The 25572-nt window shown below is 44.0% G+C and overlaps 1 protein-coding gene across 3 annotated transcripts in view; it reads right to left on the reverse strand.

Annotated features, from left to right (window-relative positions):
* Positions 1 to 25572, reverse strand: part of ADCY7 (adenylate cyclase 7) — a 565990-nt gene that overhangs the window by 45513 nt on the left and 494905 nt on the right. For all 3 annotated transcript variants that reach the window (XM_086947700.1, XM_086947702.1, XM_086947701.1), the window contains exons 18-19: positions 8219 to 8290; positions 7874 to 8043 (exon numbers count right to left, since the gene is read on the reverse strand). In XM_086947700.1, the coding sequence (XP_086803826.1) occupies positions 7874 to 8043; positions 8219 to 8290 (242 nt within the window). The remainder of the gene's footprint in view (positions 1 to 7873; positions 8044 to 8218; positions 8291 to 25572) is intronic.

A 25572-nucleotide genomic window follows, 5' to 3' on the forward strand; every position in this document is an offset into this window, starting at 1 on the left:
TTCTGGGGATGTTTGAGGACCCCAAGAGGAGATGTATTTAACCGTTTGGGTGTCTTCAAAGTTTATTATTACGCAATCTCCAGGTATTGTTTTTGCCTCCTTCCCTACCCAAGGAACCCTACGAACAGATGTAACTTTATTGTTGGCATAGGGGGGAAGTGGCCTGTTGGTTGAAAGCCAATGTAGCACCTTGTTTTTTATGGACCATCCTGGTTCTTCTGAGTTTGTATGCAACTCAGGAACCCCGGTCATTATAACAACAAATGGAGTTGCTTCCGGTGGCAGATGTGCTGGTCGTGCTCCAATCCGCCTGGCATTATAAGCAGCATTTTTGCTTGCTGGCGTTTTTGTGGGGTTCATTGCATGTGGTAGGGTACTGGTACTGATAGAAACAGGTAACAAAGGCGGAGCTGGAAGAGATGGTGTGGCGGGGCCCTTTTTTGCAGCTGTAGTTGTAAGTGTTGGGTGCACAGTTGTACTTAACGATTGTTGGTGGACAGTGGCTGTGGTAGTCACAGTTTTGGATGTCTGAGGTTTTTGATGGGTTATCTTTGCCCCAACTTTATTAACTTTTGGATTGGGGGTGTGAACCACAGGAGGGGGAAGGGTGGGAATTGGGGGCTTCTTAGTATTTGATTCGGATGCTAAAGTTGCTAATGCTTTTTCGATTTTTGACAGGGATAACTCAATAGGTTTTATATATAATTTAATCAGTGCTTCTAATGAAGCCAGTGTTTGAATGTCATGGGTACAAGTGTCCCGCCCACTTCCCGCGTTACCGTTGGGGATATCTGGTGTAAGATTAATAATGTCAGACATTATAGGACTGGCCAGTTGCTGGGGAAGCAATGGTTGGCTTATGCCTTGATCAGGAATAGAGGGCTGGGCAGTAAGTGGTATCGGAGATCCCTGCCCGTTCTGCGAATTATTTTTCTGTGGTGATTTCTTTTTCCCTTTTCTCCCCTTTCTAGTTTTCGGATGGCTCCTTCCCTCTGACCCCTAGTATTGGAGGTATGAGAATCCTCCTCGGTTGGGTTTGAGAATAGAATCCGGGTTCTCTCAATTGATAAAGGTGATTGAAGTGTAGGGGAGTGTGAGATATGGGTAGCTGAAAGATCTATAGACACCGACAAATCTACAATGCCTGGAACCAAGTGGGTCTCTAATAGTGCGTCTTGATCTAAATTGCGCAATGGGGTTTTAGCCGATGCCAATAGGCCCAAAGAGGAACGTTTGGCTGCGGCCAAATCTTGGGAGACCCACCTTTCTAACAAGAGGGCGCCTTGATTGATGGCATCATTTGCCCTTGCAATAAACTGATCAATTGGGCCTATTCTCTGTACTGCAAGTGATGGTTTAGTGCTTCTAGTAGTTCTAGGAGACATACTTACAAAGAGATATAAGCACAATGCAATAAACTGTTATGAGACACCGAGGCACAATAGTAAATGGGGGGATAATATATCACATGGATTGAGGATTTATAACAAAGTCAATAGGGTGGCCCAGTCCAGTCTTACCCGGTCTTGAACGGGCTTAAACGGGCCCGCCCTTGGCCCGGGCTTCGCCCGGCGTCCCGCGAGACGGGGGTGACAGTAAATTTAAGCGCCTCCTGGCGCGCAAATGACGCGGATTGCGCCGCAAAGAATGCTGGGTAATGTAGTTTTCAAGGCCCAGCACCGCGCTCCGCTCGGCGGCCAGACCCCGAGATGGAGCAGGAGTCAGGCGGCGGGAGGCGGGTGGGCGAGGGCGCTGGGTTTTGTAGATTAACTTGTCCTCAAAGCAGCGAAGGGTCTTGGAAGTAGCAGTTCACTTGAAAGACAGTTCCCCCACAAATAATCAAAAAGATGAATGCACTATGAAACCCATCTACTTCTGTTTCCACATAAAAAATACTACTACTGTTTTAATAATTGCAGAACAGGAGAAAAATGGCATGGCAAAAGAGAAAGTCATCAGAGGCACAGAACACTCTTGAATTTCTCTGTATAATCACGTCAAAATATTAGACATCATCTGCTCCTCAAATCAATTTATCTATAGCAAAATAATAAAAATTAATTATAGATGAACGAGTGGCAGAATAAAAAAAGACATTCCTGGCAGCATTACACAAACCTCCTCTTTAAATAAATGTAATGTATTATTAGTTGCAAAGATACTGGAAATAAGACAATATTTTCTTGAAGTCTTTTTATATGATCATTTAAGTAATTCTCCCAAATGTGGCTATGTAGAGGTTTCTGTGGTCCAGTCTTCCAAAAGTCTTCCATTATAGCAAAATGTTGTTCTGTTATCATTACTGTTGTTCGTTCTTTATAGAGAGTAAACTGATAGATGATAGAAACATTGAATAGGACATCTCTATATGTATGAGGGAGCAGATGACCTGCGACAGGATGAACAATTTGGAAAAGTCATTTCACAAGTTAATTGTCTTAGTATATTTTTACATTTAATATTATATATACAATATATAATATTATTTATTTTCATACAAGGAACACGGAATATGACCCTTTTAATTCCTGAAACTTCAGGCTAAAACACCTTAAGGCACTGAATGCAATTTTTGTTTATTAGTGTTCACCGCTTCAGCGCGGCACAAATTTTTGCGCTGTGCTGAAGATTTGAAAACGGGCGTGGTCGTGACGGAACGGTTCCGTCACGAGCACAGCCCAACCGACGCTCTTGACGGAACCGTTCTGTCACGAGCGTCAAACACTCAACAATTTTTTATTTATCGTCCGAAGGGGTACATGTGTTCTGGACCTTGGAATATCATGTTGCATTTATTACCATTCTTTCTTTGTTATATTCTCTTGTAGGTCTAATGCTCAATCTGCTTGCATTTTTCTCATGCTGTTGTCATCCAGCAAATGATGTGCAACATTATCCTTTGATGCTTTAATGACACTTAATAATTTTGCCTGAAGGCCAACTCTAAGCTGCGCATGCCAAAGGCTGTGCATGGCATGGGGTTGGCAGTCTGTGAGGGGTTGGGTGCAGGGCGTGGCCACAGGCCAGTCCCTGAGGCCAACTCCCTGCTGCATGCAGCTGATGGCCATGTGCAGCCCTGTGACCAAAGGCTATGCTCAGCATGGAGTTGGCTGCTTGCTGGGGGTGGGGGAGTTGTACACTGGGCCTGGCTGCAAGCCAATCTCTGTGACAAACCCCCTGCTGCGCATGCCCAAAGGCTGTGCGAAGTGTGTGATTGGCTGCCTGTGCAGGTGTTGGATGCTAGGCCCTGGCCACAGACTAGGCCTTGTAAGTAACCGACCGCTGCACACAACCCAAGGCCATGTGCAGCATGGGGTTGGCCACAGCCCTGATTGGCTGGGGGTTGGCTTTACGTATGGTAACAAATATTACTTTACGTTAAAAGAATTCAATAAAAAAAACAAAGGTTAAAGTAACTTTATAGTTGGGTGAGAATTTCAGTGACAATGTAACTTTTTAAATGTACAAAACCACTGAAATTCCAAAGTATATTTAGCTTTGGTAACTATAACTTGTGCCCTTGCCATGCACAGCTAATTACCCCACATATTACATAACTTATGACATCTTTGATGACAATAATTTCACTGCAACATTTGCAAGAAATTATTGAGGAGAAAACTATGCATGGCAGAGAAGTGAGTTATAGTTACCTTAGAACACGAGTTATGGTTACCAGAGCTTACTGTAATTGGTAAATTTCTGTGGCTTTGTACATTTAAAACATTACGTTGTCACTACAATCCTCACCTAACTATTACTTTGTAGGTATATCTCACCTGCTGGCAATTGCAAGTAGGTAGTAATAGTTAGGACCTAGTTTCCATAGGAAAAGCGTTTTTGGCTTGCCTAGACCATTGGATTCGTTTTTAATGCTTCACGAAATTTACCAAAAAAAGTGCCCTGGTGATTCTTGTTGCACATAGAAAGTTTCAGGGTGATCCGTCATGCGGGGGCAGAGAATAAGAGGGGGGGGGGGTAAACAAAAAGTGCATTTCCCATGTTTATTTTCATAGGACCTTTAGACATGGCTACAGCCCAAACCGCTGAACGGAATTACGCCAAATGTGGCGTGATGGTAGATGTTGGTCAAGGGAAGTGCCTGTTTGTAATTTGGTGTAAATCTGTTCAGTAGTTGCAGAGTTATTAACCAAAATCCAAATTTCCAATTATAGGGACACAGAACCAGGAAGTGTTGGCAGCAATCTTGGGACTCTGCTTGAGACCAGTCCCAGAAAAAAAAGTTTAAAAAAAAGAAAAGGGGGCAGGGTAGAACTACCCTTACCCCCATAGGCCTCTTGGGGGGGTCCCACTGGGGCAAAAAAGAATTTTCGGTGCGAGTCTTACTGGATCTGAGTCTCCCGCAGCATTTTTTTAAAAACACAATCTTGAGCTACCGGGTGAGCCAGATTCCTGGGAATGAGGAGGTATAAAAAAGAGGGGGTACATGGGGCCCCCCTCCTCCGGCTTATAAAAGCCCCAGGGACTGCCACCTCCCCAGGGCATCTCCCCAGGGCACGGTTTTAAATGTATGCTGTGGTTGCTCTTGCGGCAAACCCGGTTTCCTCGGGACACCCACCTTCCCATGCCAAATTTACAATTAATGCGGGGGACCCGCCCAGCACCTCAGCAGGTCTGGGGACAGCCACCTCCCTGGGCATTAAAAATATGTTTGTGGGGGGGCCACGCCCCAGGTACAACCAGCTCCCTGGGGCTAAATATAACATTAATGCAGGGTCTCCCCCGCAGCCCCGGAGCCACTACCTCCCCAGGGCTAAGTAGTGAATGGAGGGGGGGCGAAGGGCACCACTCCTGGAGCCATAGGTGATCCTGGGGATCGCCACCCTTCCTGGGCCAGCTTCTTCTATGTCCTGGGGTGCCCACCCCCAGGACACAGCTAATTTCTGTGGCTTAGTGGGAGCTTTACCGTTCCCGTAAAGCCACAGCAAACAATCCACTTCCAGCAAGTGAGAGCTCAGAGGTGCTCTTGCTTTCTGGAAGCGGAGCGGAACTACTTTCAGACAAAGGGAGCTGCATGTCTAGCAGCTATCTATGTCTGAAAGCAAAGCAGTCCTGGGTAAGAGCAGAAAAGGGAAAAACAGGTCAGGAACGAGCAGAAAGACGCAGAATAGAGGCCAGAAAGAGGCAAAATAAAGGTGAGAAATGAGGAGAAAGATGCAAAATAGAGATCAGAAACTAAAAGAAAGAAGCAAATTAAATGCCAGTAACAAGAAGAGGCTGAGTAAATGTCAGCAATGAGCAGAAAGAGGCAAAATAGAGCTGAGAAACTAGCAGCAAGAGGCAATGAAGGTTAGAAACAAGCAGAAAGAGGCAGTATAAAGATCAGAAACGAACAGAAAGTGGTCAAATAAAGGGCAGAAACGAGCTTGCTGAGATCATCAGAGGCCTGGCCCCTTGGGTCAACTACTCTGCACTAGGGCCACCTGGGCTACTACTGTTTGGGGATGAACTCCCCCTGGCTAAAGAGGGTCATTGGGGACCAGGTACCCTATTGTTATGATAAGTAAGTCTTTCACAGCCGGATTGCTGAAACAGCATCAGAGGCCCCACCCTCTTTCTGAACTATTCTGCACAGGGGCCTCCTGGTGCAATACTGGTTGGGGTAGGAAGTCCCCATCGCTGCTGAGGGTCGTTGGTGGCCTATAACCCCTATTGTTGCTATAACTAAGTCCTCCACGGCCTGATTGCTGAGACATCATGAGAGGGCCCAGCCCCTTTCCCAACTCTGCACAGGAGCTTCCAAGCATACTACCGGTTGGCCGATGAAGTCACCTTACCACTCAGAGTCGTTGGGGCCAAGAACCCCTACTGTTGCAATAAGTAAGTTCCACACTGCTGGATTGCTAAGACGTTGGAGACAAAGATTCACATACTCACCTATACACTAATACACTCACTGACCTACTCAGTCTCTCACGCAGCCACTCACAGACCCTCTCAGACTCTCACGCATCCACTCACAAACCTACTCAGACACTTGCGCCCCCACTCACACACCCACTGAGACACCCACTGAGACACTCAGTCACACATTCACTTTGAAAGGTTATAGTTAGGAAATAACGAGTAGAAATTCACTGAAAAAAACAAAGGGTAAAGGGAAGTTATAGTTAGGAAATAGAATTCCAATAACCCTAGAAATTTCCTAAAAAAAAATCAAAGGTTACAGGGACGTTATAGTTAGAAAATAGAATTTAAAAAACCTTAGAAATTCATAGAAAAAGAACACAAGTTACAGGGCCATTATAGTTAAGCTCGGGTTTCAGTCATACAAAACTATAGGAATTCAGCAGTAATAGTTACCTGAGCTAACTATATCTTACGCCCCCCACAATGTACTGTTTATGACCTCACATATTACACCACATTTATGACTTGGTCAGTGATATCACTGATGATATCTCAAATTACATCACTGATGACACCATCCACAGAACCACTCACACACCCACTCAACCTCTCATATGCCCACTTACACTCCCCCACAACCACTCACATGCCAGTTCATAGACCCATACCAGTACTCACACACCCACTCACTCCTCCAAAGAGCCACTCACACACCTAGTCACTCACCCATACAGCCACTCTTACAACCAGCCACCCACCCACACAGCCAGTAACTCACTTACACAGCCATACTCACCCATACAGCTACTCACACACCTATTCACCTGTACATCCACTCACACAACCATACAGCATCTTTACACAGCCACTTACCCATAAAAGAACTCACACACCCACTTACATACCATTCACACATCCATACAAGCACTCCCATATTTGCTCACTCATCAATACAGTCTTTCAGACACTCACTCTCCAATAAACACCAACTTATTTAACCACTCACACAGCCACTCACTCACATACCCACTCACCAACATAGTCACTTGCCCCCTCACTCACCCAAACAGCGGCTCAAATACCTGCTTATACACCCATACAGCCATTCACACACCCATACAGCACTCTGATATCCACTCACACATCCATACAACTACTGACACAATCACTGACACAACCACTGACACACCTACAGACCTAGTCAGAAATCCAATCATTCACCCATACAATCACTCATGCATGCCCTCACACAACCATACAGCCACTCACAAACCCACTCACTGACACAATCACACACCCACTAAGATAACAAATTAGAGATAGAATCACTCATTAGATATACAACTAGAATACTAATCTAACTTTTGTAGTAGGTTAGCATATATGTTTAAAATCCATAAACTCTTAAAAACACACTCATTTGATGATGTCATCAGTGATGTCACTGACCATTTTATGAGTTATGTAATATGTGAGGTCAAAAGCAGCGCACTGTGGAGGTGTAAATTATAGTTAGCCCAGGTGATTATAACTGCTGAATTTCTATGGTTTTTGTAAAAGTGAAATCTGAGCATAACTAGAACATCCCTGTAACCTTTATTTTTTCAGTAATAAATTAATCTATATATATACACACACACACACACAATGGGTTCCTATTGTGGTATTATGATGTGTGTGTATATAAATAGACATGCATAATAATGTCACACTGGGAACCTGACTTATGGTACAAAAGAATGACATGCAACAGTGTTGAACTAAACTATATTGTTAAGCTAAGTAGATGTGGAGTAGAAAAAAGTAAATCTACAGTGACCTATATACATACTTACCTTGACGATAGAGTGGCAGGTTTTATTCTGGGGTAGATATTACACATGCAGTCAAGAGGTCAAATGATAATATACTCCTACATGAATCCTGCCTCTTGCAAGTTTGCACACTACACTTTCTATAAAATAGACATGCGCATTCATAAAGAGCGTCTCTAGCCTCTCACCTGATGTTTCCTTGAGGATCATCCGTTTTAAACAAGTTTTGATGGGTGCGAAAGATGACAACGTTGTAGATGATGAAAGCAGTGGATAGAAGAAGTAGCTTGAGTTCGAAGCTCAATCGAAGAAACACTGAACAAGCGATAAACCCCAATATGCAACTATAAATATAATACTGTAAAAGAGAGTTTAGAATAGTTAATGAACTGCATAATTCACTCATCAATTCACACTTAAAAACAGGTTATAGAATGTACCAACTATACATTCTTGTTGCAGGCATTTGTATGCTATTATTGATGATTTTATTGTCTTCAGTTTCAGAACTCAGAGGTTTTTTTTCCACTCACAGGAACGCTTTGGCAGTCACTGTGGTTTTCAATGCTTGATCCGTTGCAGTTTTGAAGTGTTGTGTTTAGTGGCTAGAAAGTAAAAAAGAGATCTGTCATTGGCACTGGATAGAAGGTGCAATTAACATACACAATGAAGACATAAAGTACAGGTTGTTATTAAGGTCCTTTTGTAACTATTGTTGGTTTTTGGGAAAAGCAGTGTGTATGCAATGTTCTTGGCAGAGTGCCTTGGGAATGACATGCTCTTTTAATCAGAAAGCCAGTCACAGCACAGACGTCATTGGAGAACTGTCATCCACAAACACATATTGCTTACAATATACGTGGAGTGGGCTTTGGGCTTGCCCCTATCAACCATTGTCTTTCTTTGAACGCCCTTTTTCAGCCACTGGATTGAGACCTGGTCAATCATGCCACAGCTCAGCCCAGTGGAGTATTCATCTCTCTTCTAATGCTTTTGTCTGTGTTCTTCCACCTCCACTCAATTGGCTCTCCCTGAACTGCGTGAGGGACTACTTTACAGATATAATCCTCTCGGTTGGCTCTTGCTGGCTCCCTATCCTGTGTCTCGCTCTTATAGGTTGAAGCTGCACGTGTCAGCGCATTAAAACCAGATCTACTGACTATGCCAATGCTTGTTAAGACTGTCAACAAAGGTGCAGAGCTGTCTGACAATTCTTGTAGTTAGGCTGATATCTTACCAACAAACTGAATAGGATTAAGTGTCTGAAGAAATGTCAATTAGCACTATTCTTTAAATCAATTTCAAAAACAGACTCTAAATACCTACTAGAATTCACTAGTTCATTTCCTCCACTATACCATGAAGGATAAAAAACAGAGCTGTGGTTTCTACTCTACATCTAATGTTTTCCCTGGGATTCTCAGTTACTACCAAACTCTACCTTAGGTCCTAAGTGTACACATAGGGTGCAGTGTTGCAATTTGCACACCTTTATATCGGTGCAGTAGATGCAGACTGGGACATCGCACTGTATAACAGTCAATGTGCTGTGCACAGCATGGCCACAACCTTGCACCTACTTTGGGGATGGCGCATTAGTGAAAGACAGACTAGCGACATTAAGCGGCAGACGGCTAACTGGCCTACATTCCAAAGGGGGGCAAAGATCCTGCTGGAGGTTAGTGCAGTGAGTGACTGCCTGTAGCACTGATGGGTTCCCCTTTTTCCCCATTTGTGGGGGCACACTGACTCCGTAATGAATGCCAGCTCAATTCCCAATACAGATGGAGCAGCACAAGAATATGAGGCCCTTTGATAATACCAAAGTTCCCTGGGGTGCAAGAAGCAGGTGCACAAGCCTGCTGTGTCCACTGGCACTTTTTGTAATATGGCCCCAGGCAGAACTAGGTCTGTCATGACCAGCACAGGATAAAGATTTATTGAGAGAGTTGTGGCACTATGTACATTCATCAAACTATTCAGACTTCAGCTCTGATGCCAAAGTGAACAGGAAATACTCAGATGAAAATGTGTTAATGACAAACCATAATGTGAAAAAGCAAGATCTGCAACAGGTACAAATGACAGGTAAAAATAAAGATGCATCCAGTTACGCTTTTATAATTTCCACAGCTTCAATGCAGTAATTGGTTTAGAAAGACTAGATCATGTGAGAGATTATCCAGATATTTATCCATTTCCTGGACACAGGACTGGAGTATACATTCCTTGGGACAAAGGAAGACACACCTAGTAGCCAAGAACTGACCATGTACTCGTGAACCTCAACTACAGTAGAATTCATCAATGATTTTAGAAATCATGCACATAAATATTCAGACTCTGACAGGCTCTGCTCTGTTAGATGTTGGTGCAGTGCAAAGTTGCCCACTCTTTATACGTCACAAAAGATGTTAACAGGTACGTGACATGAACGTGCATTAAGCACATGTTTCCTACGTGGTTCAATGATTAATGAAAATTGTGCATTCGACATTACCATTAAAGAGTGCATTTACTGTAGAATCGGGGAAATATACTTATGTGTGTGTTTTAATCATAATTCATTAAGACGTCAATTACAAGGTATATTAATACCTGTTAATTGACGTCTTAATTATTTTAAACCCATTCTCACTTAGTAGATAATGTACTTTCTGTGAAGAAGAAATTGACTTTTATAGATGTGAGCTATACTACATGAAAAGCATTTAACAGCTTGAAAACTAGATGGAAACCATCCCGAGATGTAGAATGTGATTTTACCTAAAACTATAACGTTTATGTAATGTGTGCACTAGTGTTATACATATATGCATTTAAATGTAGTTCTTAGCCATACTTACACTAGATTAAAATTAAGATTTACTTTATGCCACATGTAATACAAATTGAATACAATGTACTAGAAACTTATATTCACTTGTGTTTAAATGTGCACATGTATCTTAAATATGCACCATTGAGTTAATACTTCGATTTGTCTTGACAATTTAGGCCTGTATTTCACCATGTTGTATTTCATAAAATATTGTTTTCCCTTTTCTGTTAATGAGACATTTCTTGCAGGTATTCACATGCATTGTTAGTTTTGAATGGATACATTACTGTATTAGCGATAAAGGATAGAGCCTGAGAAGAAGACCTGCACGAAAGTACATGGGGAACCAGAGCGTTAACTGAAATGCCCTTTCAGCAATGTGTCAAAACTGCTACCACCAGTGTGAGAAGGAGAAGTTGTTCCCATGTTCAACCTGTGGTTTTCTCTGGATGTTTCAGTCTGCAACCTGAGAAGTGGGCGAGAATAAATTGACCCCGGGTGACACGTATAAGGGGTGTTACCCAAAGACTTTGTGAGATATAACATAGTATTCACCCCATCAGACTTCAGAGAGCACCCATTCACAGATCCCTTCATATCCCATCTGACTTCAGAACTACTTTACTGAATCCTTCTGTAGACTCTTGGCAGATCTCTCTTGCAGATTCCTTGCAGACACCTTCCCCGAGTCCCTACTACCTGAATGGAGTTTGAAAGGTTTAGACCGCAATGTTTTTCCTTAATTCTGTCCAAAGCGTGGCTCAGACTCACACTTATTCCCGATGCACTGTAGACTCTTGGACGAGCTTCTGAAATGCTAACACTTTTCTTCTTGATTTGCTTTGTCTGGTCTTAAATTCCTTCATGCAAATTCCCTGCCCTTGAGATCTTGGGTTACTGAACCATCCACTTGACCTGGACTGGATTTGGGAGATTTAGTTTACTAATGTATAGGTGAGAGAGTCTTAGACTATTTTCTGAGCATCAAATGTTGATTCTGCTATTTTGTATTGATGTTACTGAGCTGCTTGTTTGTTTAATACTGGTCTGCCTCAAAAAAAAGTTGTGTATTAGAACTTGATTATTAATCTGTTCTAAACCTTCTTAAACTTGGCTACTGATTCCTGGTCCTCATTTTGTAGCCAATTGGGTTGCACTGCTAATTGAATCGGATTGAAGGTAAATGCTTACTTTCATCAGCTGTCTGTCGGGTTAAAAAAGTCCATCAGAGGACCAATGGTAAGCAAGTAGGACCAGAAAATGCTGGATCAATGTCAAGCAAAGATAAAAAAATTCTGTTCTTCAATTCAAAAGGAGGCATGTTGATGACCAAATTTTTAAGTGAGTGTGGTGCCGCTCGTACACAGAGGTGTTCCCAGCATTTTCCTGCTTGACACTCGCTACTGGAGTAGCTGAACTCTTTGCCAAAGTCCACTGCCACAGAGGAAGGAGAGAAGAACAGCGAGGCCGCAGAGGAGGTGAGAGGCGCGGCCCCGGGACTGCGAGGGACAGCGTTATTGACACCAGCTGTCTCCTCTTCCCGAGGGTGCCGCGCCCCCTCCCAGTGCCCCGCCCCCAGGCGTTCATAACCTCTCGCGGCCCCCGCTTCGCGGGTGCCGCTCGTACACAGAGGTGTTCCCAGCATTTTCCTGCTTGACACTCGCTACTGGAGTAGCTGAACTCTTTGCCAAAGTCCACTGCCACAGAGGAAGGAGAGAAGAACAGCGAGGCCGCAGAGGAGGTGAGAGGCGCGGCCCCGGGACTGCGAGGGACAGCGTTATTGACACCAGCTGTCTCCTCTTCCCGAGGGTGCCGCGCCCCCTCCCAGTGCCCCACCCCCAGGCGTTCATAACCTCTCGCGGCCCCCGCTTTGCGGGTGCCGCTCGTACACAGAGGTGTTCCCAGCATTTTCCTGCTTGACACTCGCTACTGGAGTAGCTGAACTCTTTGCCAAAGTCCACTGCCACAGAGGAAGGAGAGAAGAACAGCGAGGCCGCAGAGGAGGTGAGAGGCGCGGCCCCGGGACTGCGAGGGACAGCGTTATTGACACCAGCTGTCTCCTCTTCCCGAGGGTGCCGCGCCCCCTCCCAGTGCCCCGCCCCCAGGCGTTCATAACCTCTCGCGGCCCCCGCTTCGCGGGTGCCGCTCGTACACAGAGGTGTTCCCAGCATTTTCCTGCTTGACACTCGCTACTGGAGTAGCTGAACTCTTTGCCAAAGTCCACTGCCACAGAGGAAGGAGAGAAGAACAGCGAGGCCGCAGAGGAGGTGAGAGGCGCGGCCCCGGGACTGCGAGGGACAGCGTTATTGACACCAGCTGTCTCCTCTTCCCGAGGGTGCCGCGCCCCCTCCCAGTGCCCCGCCCTCTCCTCATAGACTCAAAAGCAAGGGCTACAACGCGCATCGCGGGACGCGCGCGGGACGCAGCCCGGGGCGCAGCCCGGGGCGAAGCCCGGGCCAAGGGCGGGCCCGTTTAAGCCCGTTCAAGCCTGGTTAAGTCTGGTCTGGGCCAATCCCTTTTAATTTCCATCTCCGCTCTGTACAACACAATACCATCTATTCTGGGAGTTCATCACCATTACTGCTCCATTTCTTTAATCTACGGGTGCCTATCTTCAAATATGACCACCAGGGCTATGAGGAACAAGACGGCTCATGGTGCTGGTGAGATAATTGGTCCAATTGATCAATTCATTACCAAAGCCAATGATGCCATCAACCAGGGAATTGTCCTGCTTGAAAGACGTGTTTCCCAGGACCTCGCTGCAGCACGAAGGTCCTCTATGGGCCTCTTGGCTTTAGCCAAAACACCGATTCACCAGGAAATTAACGCTCCATTACTACAAGAAATTTGTGCAGAACTTCATACCATCCCAATGAGCGTCGACTTATCAGTCACACACCTCTCATTGGGTGAAGTCTCGATGAATGACTTGGAGAAAACACCTACCCTGGTGATTAGCCCCACTCAAACTGTGCCGCTTACTTTGACAGAGTCCCAACCCTTGTCCCCACCCGCAGCCGTAACTTCACCCCCAAAACCCGAAAAGGTGTCCAAGGAGGGTGCTATCCCCAAACAAGCCAGGGCAGGGGTAACATCTAAGACCAAGCAACACTGTCCACCGAAGCGAACCAGGTCTAAAAAACCCCTACGTTTCAACCCTCCAAAAAACACAAGACAGCCACTATCAGACAACTTGGATGACTCCTCTCTCCTGGCTGCCTCAGTGGAGGAGTCCCATAGGAGTCACAACATTGTTAATAACAACTACTTAGAGCTCAACGCACAAGTGTTCGACTCAATTAAAGACTTCATAAAATCACAATTACTCCCTATCGAGCGAACGCTAAATAACATTGAGAAGCAGCTCGCTAGACTAACTAATCCTATTAGTCATCCCAAGCCTCCCGCTATCACCCTAGATCCACCGGTCGTTACGACCACTAAACACGTTAAGGCTGTCCCCGTACAAAAACCAGTGCCCCAACCGACAACGCATACAGTTCCCCAACCTATTGGAAAAAACCCCAAAACCCCGAATATTAACCTAGCAACTCCTACAGTCGCTAAGGGTCCCACCAAACAAGCACAGGGAAAACCATCAACAAGTGCTGACCCCACCAGAAAGAACCCTAAGCCCCCATCCCCTAAACCCCCGGTTGCCCAACAGGATGCCGATGCACCCAGCAACCCAGTCGGACCAAAGAGACCAATCCATCTTCCCCCAGAAGCAAGCCCCTACACTGTGATCCTTACAGGGGTACCAGAATTAGAGGAACACATGAGTGAACCCACCTGGTCATTGAAAAATAAAGTTATGCAGTGGCTTCAGATCAATAGACCCCTTCCTTCATACTGTAAAAGTAGACTGTCCATGGTACGAAAGGTCCCCTGGATAGGGGATACAAGGAAAAGAATAAAAGGGGACTGCATCATCATTAACTTTGACAACCCTGAGACAGTGAGTTACATATGTTCCTGGTCAACCCTGGAGAGAAGGGGAAGTATAGACACTAACCGTCTGTCCTTCTTTTACCCCCCGAGGTTTCCATGTGAACAGGATTTCCCCCAAAACTGGGACCAATCACCAGGCTGGAGCTGGTCTCAAGTAGAAAGGCGTAATAGGAGGAGGGACTGGGACTACCAGCCCTGGAACCCTAGTAGAGATCAACCTTATGCAGAGGGGTGGAGAGGGGCTCCAACTAGTAACTATTTTTCTACCCTCGAAATGGTTGATTGACCACTAAACAACCATTTATCGGCAAACATTAATTTTATGACACCCTGGTCTCCTGTTAGCCCAGGGCTGTCGTCAAGTAAATATGGGCTCCTTATCCCTTCCCAACCCCCCTTGGTCCCTCCAAACCCGGCTTCGCCGTATGGCCCTTCTGGGTTGGAAAGACCACAAACTGATGATTCACAGATTTCTCTTTTACCCTTAACACCCGCACGAAATCCTTTACACTGTTCCTCACAGCATTCCATTGAGGATAATCACCTCTCCATCTTATCCTGGAATATAGCCGGGCTCTCAAATAAATTAGGCGACCCCACCTTCCTGAACTACATACATACTTTCGACATCTTAGCGTTTCAGGAATGTTGGGATTTGACACCCGTAAATTTGGATGGCTACAGTACACATTTCACTCCTTCCACCCAATCCCATAGAGGCAGACCCTCCGGAGGCCTTTGTCTATATGTCTCGAACAGATTAAATGTATCACTAGAACGTGTTGTCCTCCCGCAAACTGATCATAGCTCAAAGTCTTTTGGTCGCCTACTTCAGGCCTTTATAATGTCCGGGAAAGAGATCGTCAACTCTCTCATCATTAATTTATACAATGGTGCTCAGAGGGACGTCCAAATAAAATTTATGGAGTTTCTCTCAAAATTAATAAAGAAGGGCATGGGAGGGTCTTCTTCAGACAGGCGCTTGATTATTTTAGGTGACTTCAATTGTCATATATGCCCATATAGTGGAACCAGAGTCTGTGACCAAAGAGCCCCAAATGGAGAACACACCACCCACTTTGAACATTCAACCACGGGAACCCATTTGAACAACTTACTACATGAGTGGGACCTGGGTTTCTTTAATGATTTAACTTCTCCTCCGACTGACTTCCTACCCACATTCCATGGAAGGGGCTCGCTCACGATAATAGACTTTTTCCTCCTGTCTCACAGTCACCATGGAGACGCCTTAGAATTCAACAGAGAGGAGCTGGTTCTGAGTGATCACTACCCCATCAGTATTAAAATATACTCCCCCTCCTGTGGTACTAAGCCCAGGAGCAACCTGGAAAATCTTCATTCACATACCATTTCACTTTCATCTAGAAATGGATACACCATAAAATGGGCTAAAATCGACACCTCGAAGTTTGTTGAAAACTTGATCAAATCGGGTCCTGACCTCTTTCTGACTTGTTTGGAACTTCCACCTAATCCATCAGAAATTATTTCTGCCTTCGACCAAATCGCGTCATTAATTAGAAAAAATCTGACCCGTAATAATAACAACAAAAACAATGCTGTCAAGAATCAAGGTTGGTTTGATCATGAGTGCTCAAACACTCGCGACATCCTGAAGGCCAGCCTTAACAAAACTCCAAAAAACCAGATGGAAATCAGATCCGCCCGTGCCGCATACAAACGAGCAATTAAGAACAGGAAAAAGGTTCTAAAAAATGCGGCCTGGGAAGCCCTGTTGAAAGCCAGTACTTTAAGAGACAATACGGCATTCTGGAGGGAGGTGAATGCCCCCTTTTTCAATGATAGGACTACTGACTGTATAGAAATCGCTATCTCTGAAGATGTCTGGACAAACCATTTTACAGAGCTGTACAAACTAGATGACCGAATCGAACCAATGGAGAACAATGAATCGCTAACCAACAACCTAGAGTCGTTTCCACTCTCCATCTACTTCAATCACCTGGAAGTGGAAATGGCCATCGTTGAAAGCTCAAATGCCAAAGCGCCCGGCCCAGATGGAATCCCTATAGATCTATTCAAAGATAACATCCAATTATGGGCACCCATTCTTACCAACGTTCTTAATTCGTATGCCCAGAAAGGATTCCCCACAACATGGCAAGAAGCGATCATAATACCCATTTTTAAAAAAGGCGAAAGAACGGACCCAAAATGTTATAGACCCATTTCATTACTGGACTCCATGATGAAGGTGGCCGGGAGAGTCCTTTTGAATCAACTACAGACATGGGCACAGGAGAATAACATTTTATCTAAATTTCAATATGGGTTCGTTTCTGGTCTCGGGACAGTGGAACAATGTTTAAATCTAGCCCTGATCATTGACAAACATGTGCTGGCAAAAAGAGGCAACATTTACATGACCTTTGTGGACTTAAGCTCTGCTTTTGACTGTCTTAATCATAGCCTACTTTGGTCTACCCTCACTAACATGGGCGTTGACCCTAACATTTTATCTTTCATCAAAGAACTCTATCGAGGAGCTGGGGCCAAGGTCCGTTATGGGAAGGATGGAGCTTGTACAAAAAAGTTCCCTATCAGAAAGGGGGTCAGGCAGGGCTGTATCCTTGCCCCCTTTCTTTTTAATCTATACATCAATAGCGTCGCCGACTGCCTGGCCAAATTAGATGTGGATTATCCTAAAATAAAAGGCCATGCAGTTCCCATTCTTTTATACGCGGACGACGCCATGATTATGTCCAGGACCCAACTAGGCCTTCAAAAAGCGCTGACCGCTTTTTCTACTTTTATGGATATGAGAGGTCTTAAGATCAATGTAAGTAAAACCTTTACAATGTGTTGCAGTACCAAAAAGAACATTTCCTGCAATACGTACATTGATGCAAATAAGATCTGTCTCACAAAAACTTTCACCTATCTAGGTATACTTTTTAGCAGCACTGGCACCTGGAAAAATGCTGTACACACCCGAAACTTGGCTTTTATTAGACAAATTGGAGCCTTAAAGAAATTTGCGGCCAAACTAGGAGGGAAACCAGTTAAAATTCTGTTGGACATATTCGCTGCCAAATGTATCTCAACCGCAACATATGGAGCAGGTATCTGGGGCCTGGCGGATTGCGGTGAGATCCAAACCAGTGAGAACTCGTTTCTAAGATTTTTGCTGGCTGTCCCTCGATCAATCTCAACTACAGTCTGCCATAACGAGTTAGCACGAGTATATATTTCAGACATAATTAAAACTGCGCCTATCCTGCTATGGCACAAAATCTGGTGCTCGGAAAAAACGGTATTAAACCAGGACATAATCAAGGACTGTATGGCCTTAACCAACACAAGAAAGATACCTTGGCTCGTCTATGTACAGAAATTCTTAACCTCCCTGGATTTAGCTGATATGTATACTAACCCCACAACGTGTCAAAAGATTTCAAAAAAGGACCTCAAGGCTCGCTGCATAGGCTTGCTTTCAGATAGGCGTTCTTATCTCGAATGCAACAAAGCATCGATTGCCAATCACAACCTCCTATTGTACGATGACGGCATCCCATCTTACCTTTCCCCGCTCACCACTCCCTACACGAGAATGTTGTTGACAAGGATGAGGACGGATTGTTTCTTCCGCCTACTAACCTTTCCCACTGTGAACGACTGGTCACCTACCCCGGTGGTCTGTCCTTGTGACAATGTTTCCAAGCAGTCCAACATTCACGTTATCCTATTTTGCAAATTTTACGACTATGGTAGACGGAAATATCTTTTTCCGCTCCTCAAACACTGGGGCCTAAGACAGTGTCGACCAGCCTTACTTAAGCTATATATGCTCGAAGACGAACTTACAATCAATGCAGCTAGTAGCTTTTTGAAATATGCAGTAAGGTGTAGAGCATCCATGAACTAACTGTCTTCGCCCCCCATCAGCTAAACTTTGCACAATTTTGCACAAATCTAACTCCTTTTAACATGTTTTTAACAAGTAGTATGTCTTTTTGATTGTAGCTCATATTCATTTTTATGCTGTATCACATGTGCTTTTATGATTTTCTCTGAAAAAATCGAATAAAGCTTTATTGAATTGAATTGAAGTGAGTGTGGTTGAAATATGACTTGCTTCGTTGAGCATAAATGTTCTTAATTTTGACCAAATCTGGACCCTTTCATTGGAGGAACTATGTACACCTCTTTGTGAATTCTGGTAATTGGAGCAAGTTGCAACCATTATGACTTTTTTAGGAAATTAATCAACTCTCAAAACGTGCTGTGCATCAGTACGAAATGGTCAAAGAAACATTTTAAATCCTTAACAGGAAACATTTTTAATACTTTTTAAGAATATTAAAACATTAACATATTTAATTTAAGGTTTAATAAATATTTAATATTTTAAACACTTTAATACTTTTTTTGAATTCTTTCAACCTTCAAGATGACTAGTATAAATACCTTAAGCAAGAAACATCTTTTTTCTGTAATGTTTTAGCTAGCTTTGGCTGTAGAGTACATGGTTCTTGTATGTTTGATTCCTCCTCCTGTTCTGGAATGTATGATATATGAGTGTTGTGTGCTGAAGATCATGTCCCTGGCAGCTGGAAGAAGTCTGTTGATCTGAAGGCAGGCTTAAGAAATATTAATGATCTGGGTGTTGTGTCTCATTGCATGCACCAGCAAACTAAAGAATGATATGAATATAGCTATAAGACTATAGCCTGACTACAGAGGCATCCTGACTTCAACTATCACACCAGCAATGAGGAAAACGTCTCGATTAGGACCGCAAGGCAAGTACCAGGAAAGAAGCCGTAAAGACAAGAGGTCTGCAGTAGCCAAAAACAATGACAGTAGCTGACATTGGAAACGAGAAGGACAAGATAGCGGCAGCTTCATGAAGCAAAGGAATCGCAGGAGAAGTTGCAAGAAAAATACAGGTGATGTGAAAACATGTTCCAGGTATCCATCTGATGGTGTCCGTCAGGAGATGCTGGTCTGAACACTCGCAAAAGGGAATAAAGTCTGAGTTTGCAGTGAGGTGCCTTCGTCAGAAAGACAATGTCACCTGAGTTAATACAGACAAGAGTGGGAGTGTGTTCATTTAGTAAGATCCTCCTAGGGGAGACCTTCCATGACAGGAAAAGGGAGCTAACAGGAACTTGTGCTGCTTTATTTGTGCAGCTATTTTTCAGATGTGAACTTTACTGTCTATTATAGTAAGTGATATTCAACTTTCTTGTACCTTTTATATTTGGCATTTTTTTCCAAAAAGATACACCTTTGCTTATAGCTTAGTAATGATGTGAATGCAGATCGCACAGGGGATGGCACAGCAGGAGTCTGCAGATAGAGGCGCTATTTTCTTTGGTCTCCTTTTTGTGCTAAAGCTAGAGTGCTCAAATGGAGGTGTACAGGACCTTACACGGGAGGAATGGGGAGGCTGCACCTCTTGCAGAAGCTGTGCCTCTGTGCTTGCTTTTCGTGGGGAAGAGCGGTAATCTATGGTCCGAGACATTAGTGGGCTACACTCGTTGCCATATATGTGGACAGCTTTGGCCCAGCCTGCATTTATAACCTCAATGAGAATCCAATCACTGTGAAGTAGAAAGACTGGTCAGGGTTTTGAATTTCAGATCTCTCAAAATTAGATCAAGCTTTGTGTCAAAATGTGACAATGTTTTGTTTGAGGAATGGAAAATTATGCATAAGGATGTTGGGGTGGGGGGTGATTGCATCCATGTGTACAAACATGGCAGATGGCTAACACTGGGGAAATGTTGATGTACCGTGACTGATTTGGGACCGAGTAAAAAGGCAACCAAGGTACATTGCATGCCCTTGGATTTTTTTTATCATAGTTCATTAATGTTGATATTCAGTACTGGTTGCACCTTGTGTGAAGGCAGAAAAGGTGCCATCAAAGGGCTCATGAAAATTTTCCTACGCGATCTTTCATTTTGGTAAAAAAAATACTATCCCTAATGTTAAGCCTGTGCGGTTCTATAAATGCCTAGGAAGTTAAAGTGCAATGCAAAGCAAACTGACTCAGCTAAGCAATGTCACAGAAATATGCTTACTTAGTGAGTGATATCTCAAACCAGCAGCACCACAAAGGTTGGCATATCCATTGGGTATTATATTCATTCAGCAACCAAAGAATGTCAGAGCAATAGGCAACAGTAATGTGTATAATCCTGCTCAAGCAATACCATGATTACTACATTAATGATGATGCGATTGGGCCATAATCCGACCATCGAATACTCCAAAAAACAACCGTCCTGGCAGATTTTGTCCTGGTAGTTTGGTGTCACTGATTTTAAGTAATAAATCAAAACTGAACTAAAGTTTATGAAGTTTAAACAGCTATCTGTGGTTTTGGTTTTAAACTATGTCTTTATTGGCATGTTGTCAAATTGTTACAACAGTGATCAAGGATAGATGTATGTGATTACATTTGTGTCGACACGAGTCAGAAGACAATCACAGAAATGTAACATAAGCAATATGGAGTGGTTACACGCCACACTTCATTATATTAATAATAATACCAATCCCTGTGTCATGGGGGTGGGTGTGAACAATGGGGTCTCCAGAGTAATGCCATTCAAACATATCTATTTTACATTGATGAACAAAGTTATATAGTGCAACAAGTTGAAAAACCAATCCAGATGCGGGGGTTGTGGGGGCAGATAGAGGGTCTGAATATGGAGCCTCTGTTACTAAAAAGTGGTAAAAGATTCATGTGGGGGTGGGAGGTGTCAAGGGGTATTAATGTGCTATCTTGTAGATATTAGCACTTTCGGCCCTGTCTGTCTTCAGAGCAACTATGGGTGGGGAGCAGAGCTACATGTGCGGGGCAGCGGAATCCCGCATCAGTGGGTCCCCTGGGGAGGATGCCCTGGTGATCAACTCTCCTAGGGTGCAGGGGTGTTTGAGGGGGGTGGGAGAACCTCCCGGGACTTGATAGGGATCAGTAGCTCAGGAGGAGGTATCCAGTTTATTATTTATTTATTTAGAAGTTTTATATAGCGTGGCCAGACCCAAGGGTATCGGAGCGCTTTACAACATAAATTAAGCTGTAATCACATAAGAAAGGCATAGTCCCACATAAATGTTCAGAGAACCCAGTGAGCTGCGCGTCATTGAGGTGAGGAAGTCCTGAGATAGCCTCAATGAGCGCACATTGACCTGGGCTTAACCTCATTCCGGGAGGAGGTAGCGTGGGGGGATCGGGGAAGATGGAAGAGGTAGGATGAGGTTGGGCATTGTCAGGGGCTGTAAGGTGCCTGAGGAGGTGGATAGAGGTGGAGCATTATCGATTGGCTGCAGATTGTATTAAGAGGTAGGTAGTAGTGGAGCATTATCCAGGGGCTGTGGAGTGAAAGTTTGTGCGTTTCGACGGCAGCTCTTGGTTCGGGAAGGCATGGTTGAGGAAGAAGACTTTTAGATGTCTTTTGAATTATATAAAGGAAGTGATAATCCTGATATCGGCAGGGATTGAGTTCCAGATTTTTGGTGCGTTTCCCGAAAAAGATCGTGTTGCAGTTTTTTGTTTGCGATTTTTCATGGGGCTGAGTAGCATGGTGTTGGAGCTCCTGAGGTTTCTTGTTTGGCCGACTTTCTTGAGTTTGGAGGCCAGGTATTCTGGTTTCCCTGTGTGCAAGGCTTTGTGTGTGAGTCAGGCAGTCTGAAAGATGGCCCTCATTTCGACTGGGAGCCATTTTAGTTCTCTGAGTGCGGGTGAAAGGTGGTCATATGCTCTAACTCCGGTGACCATTCTGGCAGCTGCATTGAGAGTTGTTTTGGGGGGGCTAGGTGCGATCGAGCTGTACCGGTGAGGATTGCGTTACCGTAGTCGAGTCTGGATAGCACCAGTGATTGGATGGCTTGTTTGAGGCCTTTGGGAGGGATGAAGGGCTTGATTTTGTTGAGTAGCTTCAGATTGAGGGAGGCACTCTTCGCAGAGATCTTAATGTGATTGTTCATGTTCAGTTTCGTGTCTAGGGTGATTCCTAGAGATTTTACCGATTTAGCCAGAGTGAGATTACCTTTGAAGGCATCTATTGCTTTTAGCCACTCTACAATTTGAGGGTTTTCTTCTTTGTTGGAGAGGAGGAGGAATTCCGTTTTGTCTTGATTGAGTTTAAGGTGGTTAGTTGATAGCCAGTGTTGAATTTCTCTAAGGGTGTTGTTTAGTCTTAGAATGTCGTTTATGGAGGAGGTTTCCAAGTAGATCTGGGTGTCATCTGCATATAGATGGAAGGGAATGTTGGCTTTTTTGAGTAGGGTGATGAGGGGTTCCATGCATATGTTGAATAGTTGAGGGGAGAGCACTGAGCCTTGGAGGACACCTCTGCTGAAGGGGTGTAGGTCGAACGTAAAGGATTTGATTTTTACCCTTTGGAAGTGGTTTATGTAAGAAGGAGGAGACCATTTTAGGACCATCCCGTATGCACCTACTCTTTGTCCTGCAGCCTCAGTAAGTGTCCCATAGGGGGTCCCATAAAAGCACAACCCGGAGCCAGCAACAGCCATCTGTTTGTAAATCTGTTCTGTTTGTTACATTTAAAGCAAATATGTTAATTAACTTATTTATGTAGAGGTGTATATTTTTTTAAACCTTAAGCATAAAAATACATAAAACATCTTCCATCTACTAATATTAGTTGGTATTAGCTTCTAAATGTTAAATACAGGGGCAAAAAACACACTGATCAACAGTGTCACAGTCCACTGTTCACTGTTCACTCAATATAAATGCACAATTAAGATCTATGAAGGCAACAGTCAGTAGTGCTGACTAACAAAAAAATACACGGCATAGCCAATTCAGTGAATAAACTCCAACACCCAGCTAAGTGCCTAGAACAAGGGGGTTCACATCAGTGCTCAATGAACGTAGTCTGTAGGTTTATAAAATGGAGACAATACAATCTTTTTTCCCGAGCCGTCTAAGGGAAAGAAAGATTAATCCCAGGAAACAATTGCCATTTTAGGTCAGTTGTACTTGTTTGAATAATGTATTCTCTCCTCCTTAAAATCCATTTGTAGGACACTCTGAGGACTGGGCTATAAGGAAGATTGCAGGTTATTTTTATTCTAAACCAATCAGTGCATCTTTAGGAAAATAACTTAGTTAAACATTGGATTACGGTTTGTTTTTAAAATAACGTAGTCTGTGGTATGAATCATATCGTATATTTCAGTGTATGCCTACCGAATCTGCATTTATACTAGAAAAAACACACATGGGCACTTTGTATTGAAAAAGTAAGATATAAATGTTTGGCCCACTAGCATGGCATTCGCTCCTCTCCATCCATTCTCTTCCCTCATTATTTCTAGTAACTTTGTTAAAAGAGTCGCAAGGCCTGACCAAGGTTCTCCTGCCCATGTTCGATTTATTTAGGCAAAGATATTGACTGCTCTTGAATCCCTTCTAAGCTGTGCCAACATAACCAGTGTCATAGATTACAGCCGAATCCCTTACAAGAGGGCATTCAGGCATGCCACTTTGAAACTATTATAGCACCAATTTACAGACTTTTAACTCCCTCCCCCACCTCAGACAAAAACCATGGGTAAGGTGTTTTTTTCCGCGTAGACGGAGTAAAAATATTTTTAAAAACTGCCATGAAGCGAAAAAAGTAAATATAATAATTCTGCCACTTGTGCCTTTGCAAACAAAACAGTAAAACAATTGTTAGACTCAGACTGTGCGTTCTCATTTATTGCTGGATTATAACTAAAAAGGCCATCCACAGATCTAGCCTGCCCAAAGAATTTGCTGTTTTCCTACTTCTCTTCAATGGTCAATAGCACCAAGAGATGCGAGGGAGTAGTGAGCACTTTACAAGGTAGCCAATCAGAGTCATTTTCAGAAAGGACGTGGCCGACGTTCATGTTATCCCATGGCCTGGCCCTCAGACACAGGGGAAGTGGATGTGTACTGGCAGACAATGGGCATGGGCAGGTTCCTTCTCACTTCAACTTCACAACAAGCACTGGGGGAAGACTGCCAGTGAGAGGAGAGTGTTAGAGAAGGTACCTCGACTTTAAATGAACGCCTCTAGTTTTCAAATAGATTGAGCAAAGTTAGATTATTTTAACATTTATAATTTTGCACTGTTATTGAAATTCTTTCACATTTCGAGGCCAGCAGTTGTGGTCGATTTGTAGGTAGTTATTCACAACTTGCATCTAGTGCCCATCTACAGGATTTCTATTTACAATTGTTGGGTAGTCTCCTTGAAGTAATCCCAATGTTTTGTGGGGTGCTCTTTGTTGTTTTATACAGTGGCTGATTCCAGGTTAGTCACACTGTAGGAAGGTGGATACCTGACTATGGTTACCCCCAACTTTTTGCCTGGTGTTTTGCTAGTTTTTCGACTTAGTTGACCTGGGACCCTGCTATTCAGGGCCCCAGGCCTACTGCTCTCTCTCTAAAATGAATTCCATGTACCTTAGGTACATATCCAATTGGTACTGGGCCCCCTTATCAGACCCTGTAACTCAGGGCATAGGTGTACCCAGGGCCTACCAGGGGCTGCAGCATGTATTATGCCACCCCTGGCTGGCCATCTAAATCTGACACAACTGGCTGCACGACAGCTGGGGCAAGGTGGTGTAATCACCCCTTGCTTCAGATATAGTATACCTATATCTAACCCTAAAATGGACACACAGATTCCTATCAGTCACTCCTATGGCAGGCCTTGACAATCCTGAAGGCAGAGTGCTTGGAATCGTGTGAGATGGTGCTCTGGCATGAGCTGAGCCCGTTTGCAGCTTGCGGAACCAAGTCGTAATAGCTGTTCCATGATAACGCATACCATATACTCTTAAGTGCATTATAATCCTCGCGGTTATATGCCAACTCTGGTATCGCTTTATCAAAACATGTCGAGTAAGGTGTCATACGAATTGGAATACTAACCCCTCGCCAATTCTGGCGACGGGGTTAGCATTCCACCCTTCTAGAGGGACACGACATGTATGTAACTGTGAACCCCGGTTAAAGTTAACTCAAGCCTCAGCATCACAAAATGGATGCTGCCACCACAGACACAAGTCTGACCTCCTGCTGCTGGGAGTCCTTCCAGCGAGGGA

Source organism: Lissotriton vulgaris, chromosome 12 (assembly GCF_964263255.1).
Source record: "Lissotriton vulgaris chromosome 12, aLisVul1.2, whole genome shotgun sequence".
NCBI classification, from domain to species: domain Eukaryota; kingdom Metazoa; phylum Chordata; class Amphibia; order Caudata; family Salamandridae; genus Lissotriton; species Lissotriton vulgaris.